The sequence below is a fragment of the Apteryx mantelli genome, chromosome 1, assembly GCF_036417845.1.
Source record: "Apteryx mantelli isolate bAptMan1 chromosome 1, bAptMan1.hap1, whole genome shotgun sequence".
NCBI lineage: Eukaryota > Metazoa > Chordata > Aves > Apterygiformes > Apterygidae > Apteryx > Apteryx mantelli.
Window position 1 is genome coordinate 181,416,005 of NC_089978.1, and position 21,891 is coordinate 181,437,895.

General features: G+C 38.0%; 1 protein-coding gene across 1 annotated transcript in view; it reads right to left on the minus strand.

The window, feature by feature from the left end:
* Window positions 1-21,891, minus strand: part of TRHDE (thyrotropin releasing hormone degrading enzyme) — a 227,958-nt gene that overhangs the window by 171,535 nt on the left and 34,532 nt on the right. The window contains exon 3 of the mRNA XM_013947643.2: window positions 13,195-13,321. Coding sequence (XP_013803097.2) covers window positions 13,195-13,321 — 127 coding nt within the window. The remainder of the gene's footprint in view (window positions 1-13,194; window positions 13,322-21,891) is intronic.

Here is a 21,891-nt window from a genome sequence, read left to right on the forward strand (position 1 = left end):
CTAACAGGAAAAGACCAGCAAGTTTCTGATGCTGAGGTCCCGATTTTTATAGCATAGATACAACATACACTAGATTTTTTTACATATATGAATCTTAAGAGTTATTTTGGCATTATACTTATCATATTCTTAGTGTTGCACCATCTAGCCCTCCTAGGGCTATAGTTTCATGAATACTGGCTTAGGTAGTAAAGCTGTCTTAAGAACTTCTGGATTTCATCCATATCCCAGCCATCAGTTCCCATCTCCACATTACAGTTCACTGCTTCTCAGCTATGCACTGAGAATCTGGCACTGGCACTGGCAACTGTGGGACCATCCTGAAGACAAGCTCTCTGGAAAGAGCAGGTTATAATAACCTCTTAAAAATAAAAGGAAAGGAGATGACTTTACCACTGAAGCTGATGTCTTATGAAACTGCACCTAGAATAGAGTCTGCTTGCCTCATCTTTCTTGGATCTGACAAGAGAGTATTTGCAAGGAGAATCTGTAAGTGGAGGAGGCAGTCAGGAAAAGTTCATAAGACTTTTTAAGTCAGAAATCTAACCTACAGTCAATAAAAAGGATACAGTGTCCTCATGGGACCCTCAGATAAGGGCCTGAAAGCCAGTGCACTCCCTACAGCCCCACTTCTTTAATCATCCACAGACTCAAACTCATCTCATGATTGGAAGTGTATCTATCACCAAATAGAGATTCCCTATTACATGATACAACCACTGTCTGGTTGTATGCTCAGACTTGGCCGCGTTACATTTTAATTTTGATCATGTGACAGCAAAAAGTTGGGAACTATGACCTGGGAGAGCTTCAGTAAAAGTCTACGTCACCTGCTGCTTGGAGTTTTATCTTTATAAATATATGTTTGTATACTCTTAATAGAATTGCAGTGATATGTACATATAAATACAGCCAGCATAATGAATACATATATTTGCACGTGCCTACCTATGTGTATGTATGTATGGCTGGCTGGAAAGATTAATGTTAAAGGAGCATGTGCAGGCAAATACATGTACTGTTTTAAGAAGTTAGAACCACTAGGAAGATTTGCTTTTATTGTTTAAAACTGTTTTAAGTTCACTTGCATTGTTTTATTTCTCCACTTTATTACCACAACATTAAATTAGCTTTCAGCTAAGTACTTGGATGTGTCCATTTTATATTCCCATACCCAGAAATATCAGGGTTGCCACACAGGTATGGAGTTTTGATTGCAACAATACAGATTTTTTTCTTTTTTTTTTTTTTTAAAGAATTAGACTGGTAAAGATAAAACAGTGAATTCTATTGGGGTTGTACTTTCATCAAGCTGTCCCCAAATGCAATATAAGCATTAGAGAAAGCTGTCTGTTCATTGTTACTCTGAATGACTTACAACAATTTCTGAATATCCTTTGGTGTCATCTGACAACATTCTTATCTCTGGAAGGTTTTATTAAGAGCCACATTAAATCATTGTTATCAATCATAGCTTATACAATTCAGATGCTTTTAATCACTTGGAAACTTGTATATTTTCTACAAAAATATCTGGAGAGATGACATGCAGCACAAAACATGATTTCTATTGTATCTGTTTGTTACTGATTAACAGCCATGTTGCTTCATAAAATTCAATTGTCCATGATTCCCATACGACAGAAAAAACTAACTAAAAACATTTCAAGAGTATGGAGAAGAGATGCCTAGGAAATCACTTTACATTAACAGTGAAAATAAATAACATGCAGTTTTTCTATGTATCTAAGTTAGGGTTACAATAATCTGGTGGTGTTTTACGTATTTCCACTCCTGAGAATTAGCACCAAGGAACAGAAACTCTCAGACTAATTTTAAAGTAGGAAATACTGGAGTCATGTGAATGTCCCTCACATGAAACTGAATAATCAATATTTAATTATGAAAGGGTGCAAGTTCCAACTGTGTTCTGTTTGTTTTGCTTCAATAGATGCTCAAATCTCATCTGACAACTGAATTTTGTATAGGTGTGATGAGCTAAACATCTGAGTGCCTTTGCCTCTAAGCGCTCTTCCAGCTATGCCTCTAAATATTACAGCAGAACAATGGTATTTCTCCATCTGCAAGATGCATTATGTTGAAACTGCTGTCAGTGATCACGAAATGCTTAGGTACTATGATGACTACAGAAATATCTCACGCCATTTCATATGAAAAATTCAACTGATGACTTTCGTTATTGGTTTAGGTGTCACATCATAAATGTAGCCATGTATAATTAATGATGTTCTGTCAAAACACCTGTGCTTTAATATCATGATTCTCAAAGGAAATCTGTCTGTAGTTAATGTCACAATGTTAGTGACAGACCAAACCACCTGCTGCATAAGGTACCTATAGGAGTTCTCTTCCTATGATCAGTTCCAGCTAACAAGTCCCCTATCATTACAGAGCTGAGGGATCAGGAACAAAGCCACAGACTGAGGGGCTATTCTGAGAAGGTTTCAAAAGGTTCATCTAAGCTGTCCAGAGAGACAGTAATAGTTGCAGAAATCTATGACCAGGATCTCCAGAATACATTTAAAGTTATTTTCTTTCATATGTCTTTCTACATTTTTCCCCTTGCCTTGACCTTGTTTTGGTCTTCCTCCCACCTGCTTGGGGATTCTCTACCCAGTCATGTAAAACAGGAGAGCCATTCCAAAGCTGAACATGGGATGAGAAAAAGTGACTTGATTTCTCTAATCTAAAATATTTTCTGAGTTTAATTTCAGTGAGGAGTAGCATAAGACAAGGAACATATTTTTGAGTTGAACAGTGGGAGTTGGTTTAGCTTGATACACTTTCTGAAGTACACTATCACTATGATAAATATATACCTTCTTGAGGACAACTTTGTTAAAAAGCATTACTGATAAGAAATCGGAGAGAGTGAAGGAAAATGAGGTATTTATAGAACTGATCCTGAATCTGGAAATATTTTGTTTTAAATACACAAGCAGATGGCATTTAAATAAATTAGATGCAAAGAAAAGGAAAATTTATACACAGAAAAGAAGAACAGGGAAAGCAAGTTTAGCAGTATCTGCCCAGGATCTTCATAGCGTTTTTATAAAGTGATTGTTTTAATGTCCACATAACACTTTAAGAAGCTTACCAACATGCAGAAAGAAAACATACTTAGAGTGACAATTCATTTTTTTAAATGAAAGCTGTTCACCTTTCTTAATATTTTCATTTTTACACTGGAAATCAATGGTTTCTTTAATGTAAAAATGAAGTGGCTTCAGGCAAGGTGCTGCAAACGTAGCATAATTCAATGTGTTAGGATATCTCTTCAGTTACAATATCCTTAGCAAAAGCAATAAAAGGTGAGTACATACATCCCTTTGAATTTCAGTAGCTTACAGAAACTAACTGGTACAGGTGGAAGGTTTATAAGTAAGCCAACAGAATCTATGCGGTAGCAAAAGGTTTCTTCAGTACTGTAGTTACACATTTCTTCACATCTTTTGTATGGACAGAAATCTCTGGCCTATTTAAGTCCCACTTTAATGTGCTATAATCTTTTTCAAGACTCTGTCATAATCTCTTGAAAGGAACTCCTCAGCTCTTTGATGATATATGAAAATGTATCTGCTTTATGTCTGTATCTGTATTTTTTACAGTACAGAAGAAAGATGTTAAAGCTCATTTTATACATATACACACAGACTTATCTAACTTTCTAATATTCAGGACATTATCAGTATGTGGTTACTTTTTTGTAGCTCTCAAAACATCACTAATTTAGATAAATTAGAAAATAAAATAAAAATATTAATTGTATGGGGGGGGAGGAAATCCATACTTCCCTTATCTATTTTCCATCTGACACAGAAGATCCTAATTGAAGGAAAAGTGATTTTTTTGGTGGGACTATTAAGGAGTGACCTTGGAGTTACAGTAAGCATGAATGAGGTCAAAATTTTTAAATATGGACCAAATTTCAAGTTAAACATAAGAAATAAACAAAAGCAAATTCAAGTCAATTTAAATGAGTCAGTAGGCAAAATGCCTTGTCATAAGGCAGGGACAGGGCAGCAAACCTTGTCAAGGCAGCAGTCTGCCAGAATTCAGCATAGTACCTTTGCTTTCTTCCCTACCTGAAACTGCTGGGTTAGATGCAAACTGAAATTTTCCTGATTTGAACTTGAAATTGTCCTTATTTAAGATTTATCATATGTTTATGAATATGAACCAGCTACACTCAAAATTAGAGAAAGTGAAGTCCTCAGCAAGCTTCCATGTTCACTCAAATAGTGTCATTATGAACATATTACTGTTATTTCGTTGTGTCTAAGGATCCACAGCTGTCTTGATGATGTTGTTTGAAAACTGTTCACTGTAGAAGATCACATAAGTAGACCATATCTGTTGTTAGGTCAACAGTAGTCTTTTCCTTTTTTCATTCTGAGAAGATATACTTGAATAGATTTTATCTTACTTCTACACTGTGTTCCACATGAAGGGTATCATGCCTCTACCTCTCACCCATCTAATTCTGGGAAAAAAGACCACTACATTCTTCTCAGTGCACTAGTTAATTGATTTAGACCAACCATGTTACCTATTTTCATTCAAACTATAAATAATATAGATATGATTTTTAAAGGGAAAAAATTTTAAGGAAAAAATTTCCTAGTTTAGCACTTTCTCTGCAATCCAGTCTTCCTACGTGTTGAGCAAGGATTCACACACACCTCTTCATGGATGCCACCTAAATCTATCACAGCATCCTCAGTAATGCAATTTGGTCATCTTTTCCAAACATTTCTAAACTTGTTTTTTTCCATGCAGCTCTGTCTCCATGTTCTCTAACTTTCTAGTCTCTGACTTTCACAGTTCTGTGCTACATACAAAAAGTAGTTCACCCACATATACTATGACATATAGCTCAAAACCATAACAAAGTCACGGTTCCCAGTGCCTATACACACATGGAGCTCATTGTGGGGACAAGGCCAAAGCTTTTTTTCCTACAGATGCTTAAGACGAAGTTAAAGCTAATGGTGAAAAAGGTTTTAGCTGCTGGTGAAAGTCTCTGACGAACTCTCCCAACTCTCAGTTCTAACGGGTTATCAACAATCTTTAGGTGCCTCTTTTAAAAACATCCCTGAGTTCAGAAGTAAGACCTGGTCAAGAGGGTTGCTATTCCAGCAATACTATTTTATGACAGAAATCACTACTACCCTTCAAAATTTGACATTCGTAAGTGAACGTTTCTGGTCAAGAACAGTATGATTAAGGTAACAAAAGACAATCACTAGCAGCCTCAAAGAAGATAACAATCAGGGATGAGAGTTCTGCTGCAGCAGAGTGAAAAGAGCTATAATGACGACTACTTTAGCCACGGATTCATGAGCTTTTAGGCATTTAACCCTCTCTTACCAGGTAAAATTCACATGTTTTCCTGGTGAGTCCTAAAATTTCTGTAGAGTCTTTGTGCCTGTCAAAGACTTGCCCCATTTTATAACTCCTGCAGAGGGATTCACCTCACCTTTTAGCCATTTAAAAATCAGGCATTAAATCTAACCTAAGTCAGTTCAGTTTCCTGTATCTGCAGTCAGCAGAGGCACCTCCACTGGTACTTCCTAACTTATGAGGCACCTATGTTTCAGACTAGGTAAGAAACTCAAGGAACTAACTTGGACTAGACACAGCTTTCAGATGGCTAAAATTCAGTGAATCCCACTTCTATATTGGTGCTAACTGTTTTCATGACTTTATTTAAAGCAGCTTAGAAAAAAAGCCATTATATTCATATGAAGGATTGTGCATGAAGCATTCTCATGGCTCAAAAAGCACTGGTATTTCCACGAAGTCTCCTACAGTCCCCCACATCCTGTTACACTCCCAAAGGAACAACATCTCCTTCTCCTAATTTTTCTTTAATTAAGCATTTAAAGGCCTACTGATCTCATAAGCTGATTTAGCCGAGTAGCCAATGTGAACACGGTCAGATTTGGTCACCTTCCTTTCACTGCGGACTGACTGAGATACTATTGGCAATAATGCTACTAACTGACATTTTTCTGGTTCAAGAGGTTTGGACAGTATTCATGTCATAATTAAGATGGGAGGACAATAGCTGCATAACGAAAACATTTCACTCAAAAGAGGATTATTTCCATCGGGGCTGATTTATCTTATTCCGTATAAAGCTCCTTTATTCCTATACGTAACTTTTCTTGCCTCCTGCAAACAGTATCAGACTCAAGCTTGCACAGCACCAACTCACCAGAGATCAGCTTCCACTTAACTTCCAAAACCCGTTACAATGCCCGTTATGAACAGTATTATAGGAATTACTGGAATGAATTGGCTTACCATTTAACATAGTTTAGAACAATACATTAAGAAAAAGTCTTAAGTGAAGATTATTTTTCCTTTCTTTCTTAATATCATACTATGGACTGAATTTCCTATTCATTGTTTGTTTCAGTTTAGTAACTCACTGTTCCTTTACATATTTCAAAGCCCTGTTCAGAGAAAAAACACTGTTTTCTCCTATGGCTGGAGATGGAATTTTTCCCTCTGGAGCCCTGACGAGTTGCTGTTTTGAAGTGCTCACAGTTTAGAAATGTTAAAAAAACAAAACAAACAAACCAAAAAAAACCCTCAAAACAAAATTTCAAAGGTCGTAGTGCAAGTGAAATAGTTCATTCTGTGTGCGAATGCTCTGTATCCACCAAAACAGTCACATGTGCAAAGCCACTAGACTTCTTTTGAGCAACTGGTCACAGAAAATAGAAGATTTCAATTCTGCTGCCTAAACACAGGTAATTGCCTTATTTGAGATGCTCAATGTTATTCCAAGTACCCATGTGGAGCTGGTAGGGATAACATAGACTAACAGGACCTCACCTGGAAGCCATCAGAACAAGCAGCTAGACGTCTTCAGGATACCCCAAGACATTTTAAACAGTACCAGTTTAGGCACATGAATCAAGACCTTAATGCCTCCCCTCCCACCCTTCCTCATTCCAGAAGTCATGTGTCCCACTCCCAGGGCATTTGCCTTCCTATGCTTCTTTCTTCTCTATTCAGAACACTGTACAACTACTAACTCATTCAGACTTAAACTTTTACTTTCTTTTCCTCTCTCCTACAGCATTGTGATGGATTCTCTCTCAGTAGAGAGTCTGGATATCTTTCTAGAACACTGTGTATAGCTCAAATAGAAGTTACAGCTTTGATGCCACAAGAACATAATGAAACTCTAAATGCCTTGGCATGCTGGAGATCTGACCAGATCAGTATTTTTCAAATCTTCAGGTTGGCAACCTCTTGATCAGGGCAAAACAAAACAAACAACTGACAATCATTTTCAACTACTGTTAAAACAAGACTAAAAAAGTATTATAGTTTTCATTTTATACACGGAGAAAGAAAAATGAAATATCTATCTTGATGTAATACAGCAATTCCAGGTCAGAGTTTGGGCAGGTGACAGGAAGAGGCCACCTTGTTGGGTAGAAAGACAAAGTACAAGGGCAGGAGTTGTGAAACTTTTAGCGGAACTAAAGCAGAGAAAGCAGGCATGAATCTGGAATTAGGTCCATACTAAAAACAGTGACAGAGACAGGAGGAAGGACAAATGAAGGGAAAGTAAGAAAGGAGTAAGAGAAGAGAGAGTACGGATAAAGATGATGGAAGACCAAGCAGGGCAGAAGACAATATTGCAGTGAACAGGGCAGGAATACATCGAAGAGTCAAGCTAACAGTAAAGCAATTAAATCTAAATGAATCACTAATGCTCACAGTAAATCTTTTGGTCATCCTATAGAAGCATCCCAACAACTTTATTCCATGCCTCCAACACCTCCCACAGTAACAAGTAACAGCACTATCTTTCATCAAAATATTCACTGTCAACAAGCAGGGAACAGCAGATGTCCAAGAGTTTCCTTCAAAAGTCAAAAGAGTTCCCCTTTGAATTTTAATTCTTTATATGGTTGAGCAATTTTGTACATCACAGGAAACAAACACCTTCAATTCTTCAATGATACACACTAAAAACTGAATCTTGCTCTCCAGAAATACTCAAAGAGCAAATGTTAATGGTCCAATCTTGTCTTCCATTGTGCATGTATCATTGAATCCTTTGGAAAATCACTTTCTGAGCTTGCATTCACAACTTTAAATAGTGTTTTGTGCTGCATAATGAAGACAAGAATGTATCATTTTGGCACTAACAAGTATGTGCAGTAATTAGTACCTTGAACATGCCTGTAAGAAAAAGATACAAAAATGTAGCAGACGTAACTCCAAAGTTTGCTGTACAACAATTCTACATAAAAGGGACTTCTCAAAGTCTGGAAAAAAATATTTTTTTCGATTTTTTTTTTAACACCATAGTGCTCACACACATTGTAGTATTTATAAATGAAATATTGATTCATCTCCAATGGCCTCAAAATAAAACAGCAAGGGGATTTATTTTCACCCTTCTGTAACATATACAGCTACGTCCCAAAGTGGATTCACCAACTGTTCATATTACCACCTTTCAGGACACTGTCAAAGAAAATAAAAAGACCCTAATCTAAGCCTAAACTAGAAGAGCCAAACCTAAGCCTAGGTTCTCCCCAACCCTATTCCCAGCTCTCCATCACAGCAGGAGGCAGGGCTGAGAACCCTTCCTAGGGTTAACCACGTTATAGAAGCTTAATCTTGTAACTGACACTTAAATTAAGCTCACAGGTTAATAAAACATTCTTTCTTTTACCTAGGCAGCTCCAGAGGGAGACTCTGCCCACATAAGACTCAAACCATTCTCAAGAAAAGCTTCTCTCCATTAATGATATAAGGAACCTATGGTAACTAGCTTGTTAATTTAGACATCCCAGTTGAGAGCATAAGGATTGGATCAATCTGAGCAAACTGCTTTTGAGCTAGGCACTGTGTGTCTAAACCTTGGGACACTTAAGTTCCTTTGTTCAGGAAAACCAAGACCCAGAAACTAAAAAATCTTCACACAAATAACTCATTTATGCACCACAGACAAGAATTTGACAGACTGTCATAACTGGAACCTTACAAAGTTTCCCAGTTTCAGTACATAGAGTTTTCTTGTAAAGATATTCCATGGCCCTTTAATAGAAACATTGTAGAAATTGGAAAACCATGAACGTAAGAATAGCCCTATCAATTCAGACAAAAGGACCTCTAGCTCAGTATCCTGCTCTCCAGCAGTGGCCATAAGCAGATGTTCAGGAAAGAGTAAGAACTGGGAAGTACATATAGTATTCTCTCAAGTATTTTCCAGCCTCTATTTTTAGACCAGGGAATTTCCTCCAGTGAAGCTCTTTTCCAAGTACTTGTCCAGGTCTTCACTCAAACCCATGGAAACCTTTCACACCTAGAATATCTTTTGATAAGGAGTTTCACAGATTTACTACCTGTTGTAGGAAGACTGATATATTTTGTTTTCACTGAACCTGTCTCCCGCTAACCTCATTGCATGGCCCTTTATTCTTGGCTGCAAGAGCCAGTAAACAGCCAACCCTTCCACTCCATACTATTCACAGCTTAGTCACAACTTCGAGCATGAAGAGTTCTAGCGTACTTAATCATTCCCCAGAGGGAAACTGTTCCATGGTCTTGATGATCCTCGTAAGAAAAAGCTCTATACACACGAAGAAATTGTTTTGTGCATTGCAAACTGGATTAAAATTAAATATATGCTACAAATACAGAAACGTATTTTGTATTCACCAGCCACAGATGCACAATTAAAAACCTTGCTCCATATCTTTTCAGAATTAAATAAAGCCCAATGCCTTACCCTCCCCTGATTTTTAACTAGTGTTTATAATGATATTATAGACTTGGAGAAATAATCTGCTTTTTTAAAGACCTGACTTATTTTTTAGAAATGAAATTCATACAAGAACTGTTAGTTTAAAACCCCATACAAGCACCTTCCAGTTCAGAGTACAATGTGGAAAAATGTACATGTCTACAAGCTAAATAGAACTTTCAAGTGTGGAAATTGGTTATTCACATGAGAAAATTCCCAATTCACATTCACAGCTGGAATTCACATCAATTGGCAGACAAATCTACTGCTCCAGTATATTCAGAAGCTAGCACGGGCCATGTAAGTCCCAAAAAAAGGTAGTCATTGTACGGCCAAACAGTTCCCTCAGATTCTCCACTCTTCCCAATAGTAACAAAGGCTGCCAAGAAGCCAGAGGAGCCCACAACAAACAACAGCAACTGCACATATCTGAATGTGTACATGTAAAGGAAAAAAGCCTGGTCAAAACCAGTCTAATAGTCAAAGGTGTCAGGATGAAGTGGCTCCTATAAAGAACCCTAGCCAATTTATGACAATCTCAGATGACCAGCACTAGTTTCAGTTGCCTATCCATTGAAATGGACCTCAATGACACAACAAGTGAACAAATGAATGCAAGTCCCTCTCGTATAGCAACACATTGGTAGCCTAAATGTCCTTAGATGTGCACAATATAGAGAGTTAAAATGGATGACCATGCAGACAATGGCAGCACTTCACGAAGAGCTATAGGTCCCTTATCAAACAGTATAATCCTCACAGCACAGCAGCAATGCTCGCAGAAGGCCACCAAATAGAAACGGCTCAGTTGACTACCATATCCCCACTAAAGTGAAGAGCCTAAGAGCCTAGGAAATTTAACTACCTCAGGAATGTGAAGATAGCACAAAATACTCGGCCATACACACACACAGTCAGCGATGGAACAAAAGAATCAGCAGCAGCATACAGCATTGACACGAACAACATATCAGTCATTAATTTATACAGCACCTGCATAGTAAGCTGGTCAGTATTTCTGCAACAAGATTCTTTTGAAAAAATAAGTGTGGTTTTCAACCAAAATAATTACATTTGTGAAGGTTCACTCTTGTCTGAACTGGATGATACATATATAAGATTTTTCATATTTTGATTTTAAAACATCTGTGCTTAAAATAGAGCATTTCCTATAAAACTGGCTTTTGTCATTAAAAAGCTTTTTACAGGATATTCTTTAATTTTCACTCCCACTAGAAGATACTTCCCATTTCCTTTATAAATAAAAAGAAAATTTTCTAAAATCTCCCACAAAAATCATCTGATTTTTCTTAAAACCTTAATGAAGTATGCAATCCTCTGCAGTGATGACAACAACAATATGACAGTCCAAAGATAAACTTGTTCTTCACTTTGGAAAGCACAAGTATGCTTTCTATACCAACACATTCTCCTGATGCACATTTCTTCCACAGCTGTAGCTAATGCTGTTTTGCCTCTTTTTCTGCCCCTCAGATGGATATCTGGAAAATTCTTTAACATTACTGCAAAACCACTATAGCAGAAAGACTACAGTGCATTCGTTTTCAGTACTTCTATTCACCTATGAGAGCATTGTCCCTAAACTTCCATTCCCCCCTGCCAAAGAATTTTTTTTCAACATTCCTTCAGGTTATAGACACTACTTTATGCTTAAACTTGGTGTTGTTAGTGTTCTGTTGAATGGCAGCCAAAGATCCCAATATTCTATGCAAGTGAAATTTTCAAAAATATTTATGTCACTGAAACAGTTTTTAAATTGCTCTTACTATATTTACATTAAATATAATGTTTTTGCAAGTCCTACCTAATGTACACAGTAATTTGAAATCTCTGTTCAGTCATGTAAAGTTAACTTTATTATAGGATAAGAAACTTTGCAATATTTCATATAGTAACACTACAGGATAATTAATAGTTTTCAAATTTTATAAATGAAATAGTATTTCATATTAACATAACAGTTTTACTACAAATAGTTTATGAAAAAGTACAGTTTGACTTGTGGCTATTCCTTCTGTTCTATTCCTGATAGAACAAAATTAGAACATATTCTTCTCTTAAGAGATACTTTTAAAAGATATGCCACAGTGTAATGATAACCCATAAAGCATGTGGAGTTGAAAGGCCATATGTTGCCATTGTGAAAGGTATTCTGAGACAGACGCACTCACTACTGCCTGCTGTTACCTGGCATCCACAGTATACTACCTCAAGTAATGAACGGAGTCCCATTGCTCATCCTTTTTCAGAGGAAAGATTTTGATTATTTTTTTCCTTTTTAAATTTTTGGCATTGGTGAGTCTATACCTTACAGTATGAAATCATCGCTACATACCTGAAGCCAGGTATGAAAGGATACACAAAGTCTGATGTGCATGCCCCGTTTAAATCCTTCTGCTAGGTCTCCAGGAGAACACTGCCTGTAACTCATCTTTTGCAGAGGACAAGAAACAAATGCCACAACATTCTTATAAAAAATTCATGCAACATCCTCATCTAGCAACATCAATTACTTTATCTATCTCCTACCCCGCTAGTTGTAAGACTAATAAAGCTACTCAGCAGGCAAGGCGTTTAATGAAATAGACCCTGAGTTCCTGTGGAACCTGTGGTTCAAACTCTAACACTTCTGACCAAATACAAACTTTCTTCCTGCTGCTGAGCAACAGACTTTTATGGATCTTGATCAAACATGCTCCTAAGGAGGGAGGGTATCATAATATGGTATGAAATAATCCAGTGTGTAGGAGAGCAAATGACTGTGGTGAAAGGGAAGAGTAGAGGAAACTATTTAAAAAAATAACAGAAATTGAAAGCTCTTATGTTTAGGTCACTTGAGCAGCAAGACGAGTTCGTGGCCGTTCTCCTCCATAAGCAACATAATTAAGCACAAATTAATCATAATTAATAAACTACACAAATCAGCATAACAAATATTGCCTTACAACATTACAGGTTCCCAGTTTCCACAGATATTTTCAATTCTGTTCTCCATCTAAAGCTGAGCCATCAAGATATAAATATTGCAAAACAAACATACTCCAACAGCTAGCTAATGAAAGCGAGGCCCAGCATAAACAGCATCAAAAAAAAGAAACTAATCAATCAAAGTTCTTTTCCTAGTGTCCCACTGCCTAATAAATTTAAGTACTGTCTGCTTGCTGCTCCTTTCAGTGAAAGGTTAAAGAAGGAACAATTTGGCTTCCCTTCCTCTGCAGGAGAGCTGAAAAAAATCCTTGCTTGCTGATCCTTCTAAAATAACCAAAACATTCCTTCCTTTGAAAACTTCCCAGTCTTAAGTTTTCTTTAAAAAGGTAACTTCATTTCCCATTTTCTGGGCAAGCTTCATGTTCTAGGGGAAACCTTACCTAATTTTGGCAGGGAATAGGGCACTTTAAAATAATCTTCATAAAATTCAATGAGTCTCCTTGTAATATTTAGAGCATAGTCCCCTGATCCTCTTCGGATTGCATCAGGCCTTGCATATAATCGTACCTGTTAAAAAACAAAGCAAAAGATTGATCATTTCAGCTTCTACATTTTAAACCTACCCTAACTGCAGAGCTCAACTACCCTAAGGTTGTTGTGAGGTGGCAGGGTTATTCTGAAAGCTACATGTGACTCTTGTACATTTGTCAAAACACACTGTAGCTGAAAAAACAGAACTTACACAGTTTAGGTTACAAAGTTGAGAAAGTTAAAATCTCCTATTTGTTTATGTTGACAAATAAAAAACCTAATACTCCTTGCATCAAAATAAATATTCAAAGCAATCACTTACATGTGTTTGCTAGAGATATGATGGTAGAGTGGATTAGTATAATGGTTCTCTGCCTATTCTGAATGTAGGCAGGGTGCAGTGGCTCAGTAGGAGAGAAGTTCACGGTTTGTTAAAGGCACATTATATCGAGCCCTGAAAGTATTAGTAGACTGTGAAGAAAAAAGAAAATAATCATTCTCCCTTCTCTTTTCTGGCAGTGACACAGTTAGCCTCGATGAGCAACACAAGACTGCAAAAACAACCATTTATAAGCTCATTCCTGTACACAAACAATTAGCAATCCTGAAACCCTCCATGACTGCTCCAGGCCGCTGTTTTCAGAAAGCAGTAAGTTAAAGCTGTTTATACAAGTCACACACTGATGTGTTCAGTATAAAACAACTCACATATCCAAGTGCATGGAGCACCACAGCAAACAGAACTGAACTTCATAATTCAGTACTCAAATGTGACCAACTCCTGTTCAGATGAACGAGGTAGTGGAAAGCACCACAAGATTACTTCTTCATTATTCCCCATTCTTGCACCTCTTAATATCTCCTTACTGCAAAGATGACATACAGCTAATGACATTTGTTAACCAAGAAAGGGATAGAAAGGAGGGCAACTTTTCATACTTCTTCCTCATACATAGTCTGATAGCTGCAGCCAACAACGGGAAAAAGCGCTTGCTGCATCTCTAATGGCTGTGCTGGAAGGTCTGTTCCTGCTCCCTGAAATACATAATGACCTACCTGATACAAACAATACTCTGCAAATGCCAGTCCTAATAATAATATCTGAGTCTCTAATACTTTCTGTGGTAGGATTAAATCCCACCCAGGATTCTGAGAAAAGCAGGAAGGCAGAAACCTGAAAATGTCAAGGCAAATATGAAGCACAAATATCAATTTTGAAATGTTCTTAAATGTTCTATTCTGAACTAAAAAAGCCAAGGGGATTTTTGGCTTCAGTGAAATCATTACCAAAGGTTGCTTTATTGCTCATTTCCTGAACCAGTTCAGTTACCCAAGTGGAAACCAGATACCAAACCTCAATACACTTTACCTGTCAACTCTGTTTTAACCCACTATCTCTTTAATTTGGGTATTCAGACACATTATTTTCCCATGTTATTAACTGATATGGGTCTATCCTTATATTTTTATCATTGTGTCTTATTACAGACTCAGCGCATAGTCACACTGTGTTTTCTGTTTTACATTAGAAATGATAACTCTATGCAACCTAGTGAGACGTAATAAAGCAGAGTTCTCAATCACTACCTGAAAGCATATAAACCATTATCTGAACTTCTCCAAGTCATTATTTCTAGTTGTCACTTCCTTCCAAATAGTGACATGTACGAACTGTACCCCATCTGTTAAACAAAATACATTTTTTTAATAAAATAAAGATTAATCACAGAGATCCCAATTCAAACATCGTGAAACCTTTAGTTTATGGAACGATGGTAAGAATCACAATTAGTATTGTGATGAACACTGTTTTGTATCATTAAATCTTCATACACAATTTTGTATAATTGCTTGCCTGGCACAGGAGGCTGTATCTGCAAAGTGTGTGTGTGCGCGGGGGTGGGGGGGAATAAGAAAGACAGCCAGGTATGCAAAAAATCACTCTATTTGACAGTGGCCAAATGTGTCCCTACTAAGGGATAGGACAACAAAAGGGAAGAGAAAACCTGTGATTCAGTAGGCACATACAAGAAAAATCTAGGTTCAACTTACTGCATTACAATGCGCGCCTTTTGGCAAATGCGGAAAAGGCATTTAAAGTGCATCTGAGATGGAGCCCAGGTATCAAAGCCCAAAAACCGCAATATTGCAAACTTTCATTTGCCACCTGCCTAATGTTGAAGATGGTTTTATTTTGCCCGTAAAGTTTCCCTGTGTGCCTCTCTGCCTGTCTAGAATCAACAGGGCTGCACAGCTCAACACTAAGATCACCCCTAAGCTTGAAAACAGTTAAAAAACTAACTGTGCCTTTGCCCAAGTCTCTCAAGTGCTTTGATGTGGCAGGCATTCCCAAAGCATGCCAGCCATCTAGAAATGCCGGGCAGCTCCATAAAAAACACAGTTGACGCTGATATTTTCTTTTACAACATATCTTCTTTTGCTCTTTCACAGAATAGACTGTTATTAGTCCACTTGCCAAAAACACAGGAGACCTGAGTTTAGCTTCTTCCACTCTCTGAAGAAATTTGAGCTTACATGTCCCAAGAGAATACCCTAAACACCTCGTTACAAGTTTTTCTGAACAAAAGAGGCAGCAGGCAGCTGTATCCTTCATACTGAGTGGGTGCCACTTTTCACAAAAGAACTTAAAATTCTACGCGGAAAGAGTATGAAAGGAAATGCAGGAGTGAAAGGCAACCAGGCAGTGGAGGCATTCATTAAGGAAGACAGACCCCTAGGAACTGAGTGTGCTTCTGCCTTTTACCCAACAACCTTTTAACATAAAATCCATGAAGGAACCTTAGAGGTACCATCTCAGGACCATCCTGGCCTCAGGAAATATTCTCTTGGCTATCAGAGGTCTACTGCATGGGACTTTCTGTGACACTCCAATCACCTTGCTGGCTGTTTAGGATGACACATTCTGAGGTGTCTCCCTCATTTACTATATAAGGAATTTGGTCGAGAGTTCAGTCTGAGGCCTAGCACCTAAAAGGTTGAAATTGAAGTCCCTAACTTTCATGCACTGATGTCCTTTAATGGAGCTGAGCTTATCTTGCTCATGTTTTACTTCCAAGTCCATAAAATGGAGATTATATTATTTCCTTAGCAAAGTAGCAAAGACTGTAAAGTTTTCAGATGCTGCTCTAATGAGATTAAGCAAACAGAATGAAGATTAAGACATGAGATTTGTGTGTTTAGCATAAAATTATTTTTTTGTTTACTGGTTTCATTTCAAAATGCAGAGAGGTTGTGTTACTTCAACACTAAGTAGGTTGGACTGAAAAGTAATGCATAATTATATACCTCCCCACAGGCTGTTAGATCACTACACTAAGAACTTGATTTTACATTAATTTAAATAAGAGAAAGAACAGAAGATTTTCTGTAGGGTCAGACCTGCAGAAATGAAAGTAATATGCATTCTGCTATGAAAGATAAATAGGATTCTAGCTTAGGTGCATAATTCATCATTGACTGCAATGGCATTACTGAGGAACTATTCACAAGGAAAAGGTTTGCAGTATTACCAATCACTTTGAAATAGTATTATTTTCTAATTTCTTCAGCTCTCATAGGTATTTCTGCTCCCTTAACCAGATCTCACATATATGCTTACACAAATAAATCTGAATACCTTTTAAGACCTGATACAAAGGGAAAGTCCAGTCTATTTTACACAGGTACCAACTTAAGCTTGTGTTTCAGGTGCATACTCAGTCTTTCCTACTAAAGTGCTTATGTTCCCTCCACAATCAGTACAGAGAGAAAAATGTCTTGGAGGGCTTGCAGAGGAAGATACCTTCAGCATAAGCGTTGGCACCAAAATTAAACCAGCAGAATCTCTCCCGGAAAGTTTCAAAGGTATCTGTTTATCTTCCTAATCTAAATAGGAACTTAAGATACGTCCTTCAGGAAGACCACTTCAGTAGGTACCTAAAACTTAGATGAAAGTTAGGTACTTACATTAAATGTACTGGATTCTATTTCAGAATCTTGTCTTCTACATAAATCAATGAGAATTAGTTGCTTGGGTCTGTCCCTGTATTGTTATGAATGTCTGCACTGTACTGTAAAATCAGTGCTTTAGCATCTCTAGAGCAGGGAGCTATATGTGGAATATTAGGAATAATTCTTTAAGCTTTTAATAACTACAAAAACATTTTTAAAAAGCTACTGTCACAAAGTTAAGAGCTCAGAAGTTAAGAAAAGATATCTGTATTAAGACAATCCACACAACTTTACTCATTTCCTCTTGCATACCTGTATTGGGATACAGTCCTTGATTACATAACCACATGCTATCTTTTTCTGCAGGTTTTCTGTCTCTTTCAAAATGGACAGTTGCTTAATTTATTCTTATTGTTACTATCCTCCTTATTCAGTGTTTGGCTCCACGTTTTATTTACCATTAATCAAATTAAAAAAAAAAAATCCTCTCGGTTATTCATATGGTGATCTTACAGTATGCTACTGCCTTGCAAACGTTAATGAAGTTCTTTTTCACAGTCTTGGCAAGATTAGGTGACATTATTATTTTCATGTAAGAAAATGGAGAAAAGAGAGACCGTGACTAATGCTGGGTGCCTACCTGGACACCATCAACTGTCAAGTATACTTAACATTTTTATGGCGCACACTTAAAGCACAGTTCCCATCAATTCTTTTTGCAGTGATGAACACTCTACACAGCTTTGAGTCTAGTCACAGGTGTCTTAGTTTGGATATTAAGAAAATTAGTAACACATGATTAGTGACTAAATGAGACTGTGTCAGTTTACGCGATTTGCTCAGCATCACATAGAAACTCTGGTGGCAGAGGCAGGGAGAGAATGCAAAGATGGCATTCAGCCTCACAGCCATCTCTTGCCTGCCTGACAGTCTGAATCACAGAATGCTTGAGGTTGGAAGGGACCTCTGGAGATCATCTAGTCCAACCCCCCTGCTCAAGCAGACAGCTTTTGAATATCTCCAAGGACGGAGACTCCGCAACCTCTCTGGGCAACCTGTTCCAGGGCTCAGTCACCCTCAAAGGAGAAAAGGGTTTTCCTCATGTTCAGACGGAACTGCCTGTGTTTCAATTGGTGCCTGTTACCTCTCATCCTATCGCTGGACACCACTGAAAAGAGTCCGGCTCCATCCTCTTGACACCCTCCCTTCAGATATTTAAAGGCACTAAGATCCCCCCCTCAGTCTTCTCTTCTCCAGGCTGAAGAGTCCCAGCTCTCTCAGCTTCTCCTCATAGGAGAGATGCTCCTGTCCCCTAATCGTCTTCATAGCCCTCCGCTGGACTCTCTCCAGTAGTGCCATCTCTCTCCTATACTGGGGAGCCCAGAACTGGACCCAGCGCTCCAGCTGTGGGCCTCACCAGGGCTGAATAGAGGGGGAGGATCACCTCCCTCAACCTGCTGGCAACACTCTTCCTGATGCAGCCCAGGAGACCATTGGCCACCTTTGCCACAATGGCTCATTGCTGGCTCATGGTCAACTTCTTGTCCACCAGGATCCCCAGGTCCTTCTCCGCAGAGCTGCTTTTCAGCAGGTCAGCCCCCAGCCTGTACTGCTGCATGGGATTATTCCTCCTTAGGTGCAGGACTCAGTACTTCCCTTTATTGAACTTCATGAGGTTCCTCTCTGCCTAGCTCTCCAGACTGTCGAGGTCCCTCTGAATGGCAGCACAGCCCTCTGGGTATCAGACACTCCTCCCAGTTTTGTATCATCAGCAGACTTGCACTCTGTCCCTTCATGCAGGTCTTTGATGAATAAGTCGAACAGGACAGGATCCAGTATTGACCCCGGGATACACCATTAGTTATAGGCCTCCAACTAGACTTTGTGGCACTGATCACAACCCTCTGAGCTCTGCCATTCAGCCACTTTTGAATCCACCTCACTGCTCACCTAGTCCATACTTCATCAGCTTGCCTATGAGAATGTTAGGGAGACAGTGTCAAAAGCCTTACTGAAGTCAAGATAGATAACATCGACTCCTCTCCCCTCATCTACCCAGTCATTTCATCACAGAAGGCCATCGTGTTGGTTAAGCATGATGTCCCATTTGTGAATCCATGTTGACTACTCCTGATCACCTCCTTACCCTTAATATGCTTGGAAATGGTATCCAGGATTAGCTGTTCCATCACCTCTGATGAGTGAGGTGAGGCTGACTGGCCTGTCATTCCCTGTCTGCATCAAACATTTTCCAAATTTTGCAATGAATAAGGCAGGGACTCTTGAGATAACAAGTATATTCACTACACAGTTGTGTTGCCATGATGTAGCATAGTTCCTCATGTGCCTGAATGAGGCAGATATGGAAAAAAATAATATTATGTGGGATCATTTTAGTAATGACATTGTCTTAATACATACAAACATGCAGACAAAAAGCCTGCATGCTCAAGATAAATTTTGGCTTTTCTTAACTCCTTTGCATCTGTATTTGTAACTATATCATTCTTTTAACAGAACTTTTAACCGTTAAGGGGAGAGGAAAAAAAAAAACCCACACACAAAAAACAAACATCTCATTAATCTCTTAAATGGAACCAGACTGACCCTCCCCTTCCTACCATCAGTTTGAACAACTAGCTTTGCATCTTCAGATCTACAACCCAGACATCCACTTTTGACATTTAGAATATGCTGCTGTTCTTACATGGCATAGACATTGGTGGGGGTTATGAGACACACTTTGCCAAGAATAGTATTCTCTTTTGTTAAGAGCAAAGAATGAAGGTATTAAATAAAGGCAATACAGTAGCCACAATCAGTTACCACCATGGAAAACTCCTTCTGAAGGATTAATTCAGAAATATTAGTAACCAAAATCATATTCTTAGAATGAAAAGGATTTAGCAGCATTATCAGCTCCACCTAAAATAATCCTGAAACTTGTATGGTAAATACCATGTAATAGTTACGAATGATCAACAGTCTACTTCTCTACAGCTAGTAGAAAGTATTTGGTGTACAAAAAGTAACCTTCACAAATAAATTTTTATATATTGCAACACTTCCTGTAGTCTATTTTAATATTTCAGTATTCGTTACATAAAATAAGTCAAAGTAATTAAAAAATATTTGTAATACCAGGTCATCAGAACAGATAAATGTGATTGTAAAATGAGAGCCGTCTCCCGTAATGAGGGACAGTTGTGATATATGCTGAGAAATGTGTAAGAGATTTAGAACAAATCACATCTAACCAAAGCCAGGTTATTAACTACTGTGTATGAGAAAAATATTCCTGTCTACAGCAGGTAAAAATTATTCATCAAAAAGAAGGTTCCACTTAAGGAAAAGACTTGTCTTATTATTTCAGAGAGTTTCAAAAAAATGTGAATTAGTAGTTATATACAAGGTACAATGGAGTAGTCAGCATGTATTGACAAAGGGGAAATCATGCTTAACAAACACGATGGCCTTCTGTGATGAAATGACTGGTTGGGTAGATGAGGGGAGAGGAGTGTATGTTATCTACCTTGACTTCAGTAAGGCTCTTACAAGTCTCACAATGAATTGAAAACAACTGTCAATATGTTTATTTCCGACGAATATTAAGTTCACTAAAAATCTCTCCAGAGGACTAAAGATAATTCCAGTACATAAACAGAGGAAGGGGTTCAGAAAAAGTGAAACAAGTCTATTTTGACATTTTAAAAACAAGCTTCCTCTTTATTTTTTGTATTAAAACTGAAGTACATGAAAAAGGAAAAGGATGAAAGCGATGAAGGATTGTAAGGAAAAACCTGCAGTCATTTTTCTCCCATCCTCTAAAATAGTTCAGGTCAAACTGAAGGCTTTGTTCAGTTCTGGTTTGCTTTGCAGGTGGGAGGAATATGGAATAAGTTCATCATTTTTGGCCACAGAAGTAACAAGTCTAAATCTATTATTTACACATGTCTAATTGCAAAGGGACTGTTGTTCAGCCTCCTCCCTGTGCAGGAATTCACCAAAGATGAAGGGAAACCAGAGTGAAGCAAAGTATGTTTTTCCCCAGGCACTACAGGAAAACACTAATAACCTTTGCTAGAGGTGCCACAAGCCTGCCAGTCTGCTTCCCTAGGAAATTAAGGAAGCTCAAGACTTGGCAGAAATCAGGATGTTGCAGTAAGAGGCTTGCAGGCAGCGATCCGTACAGGTCTGAAGTGTGCCATACACTACAGCTCACCTCTTAAAAATTAAATATCCACATCTAAATCTCAAGCCTGCCCTTGAGGACATTATTCGCTATTTGACCTTCTTTATTAGTGTATCCCATTTGAAGAACTTCTACCCTTACACTAGTGTTGTCTTTTTAAAGCCATTTCGCCTTGTTTGACATCAATGCATATTTTTATTCTTTCAGTTATTACCATGATCAGCAAAACTTACTATTGTAATCTCGTAAAATAGTTACTCCAACAGCTACTAAATTCATCTTCATAAGTTTTGAAGATCTACACACACTAATTCTGCAAGTCTTTTCTTTAAAATTTTAAACAATGTTTTCCATGCTTTAAGACTTACCTCTCCAACTGCAGTCACCGCCTTCACTGATGCCCTGGGAAACCACAGCTCACTGGCTGAGAAATACTGCTCCAAGGGAATGAAGTGCACCACTG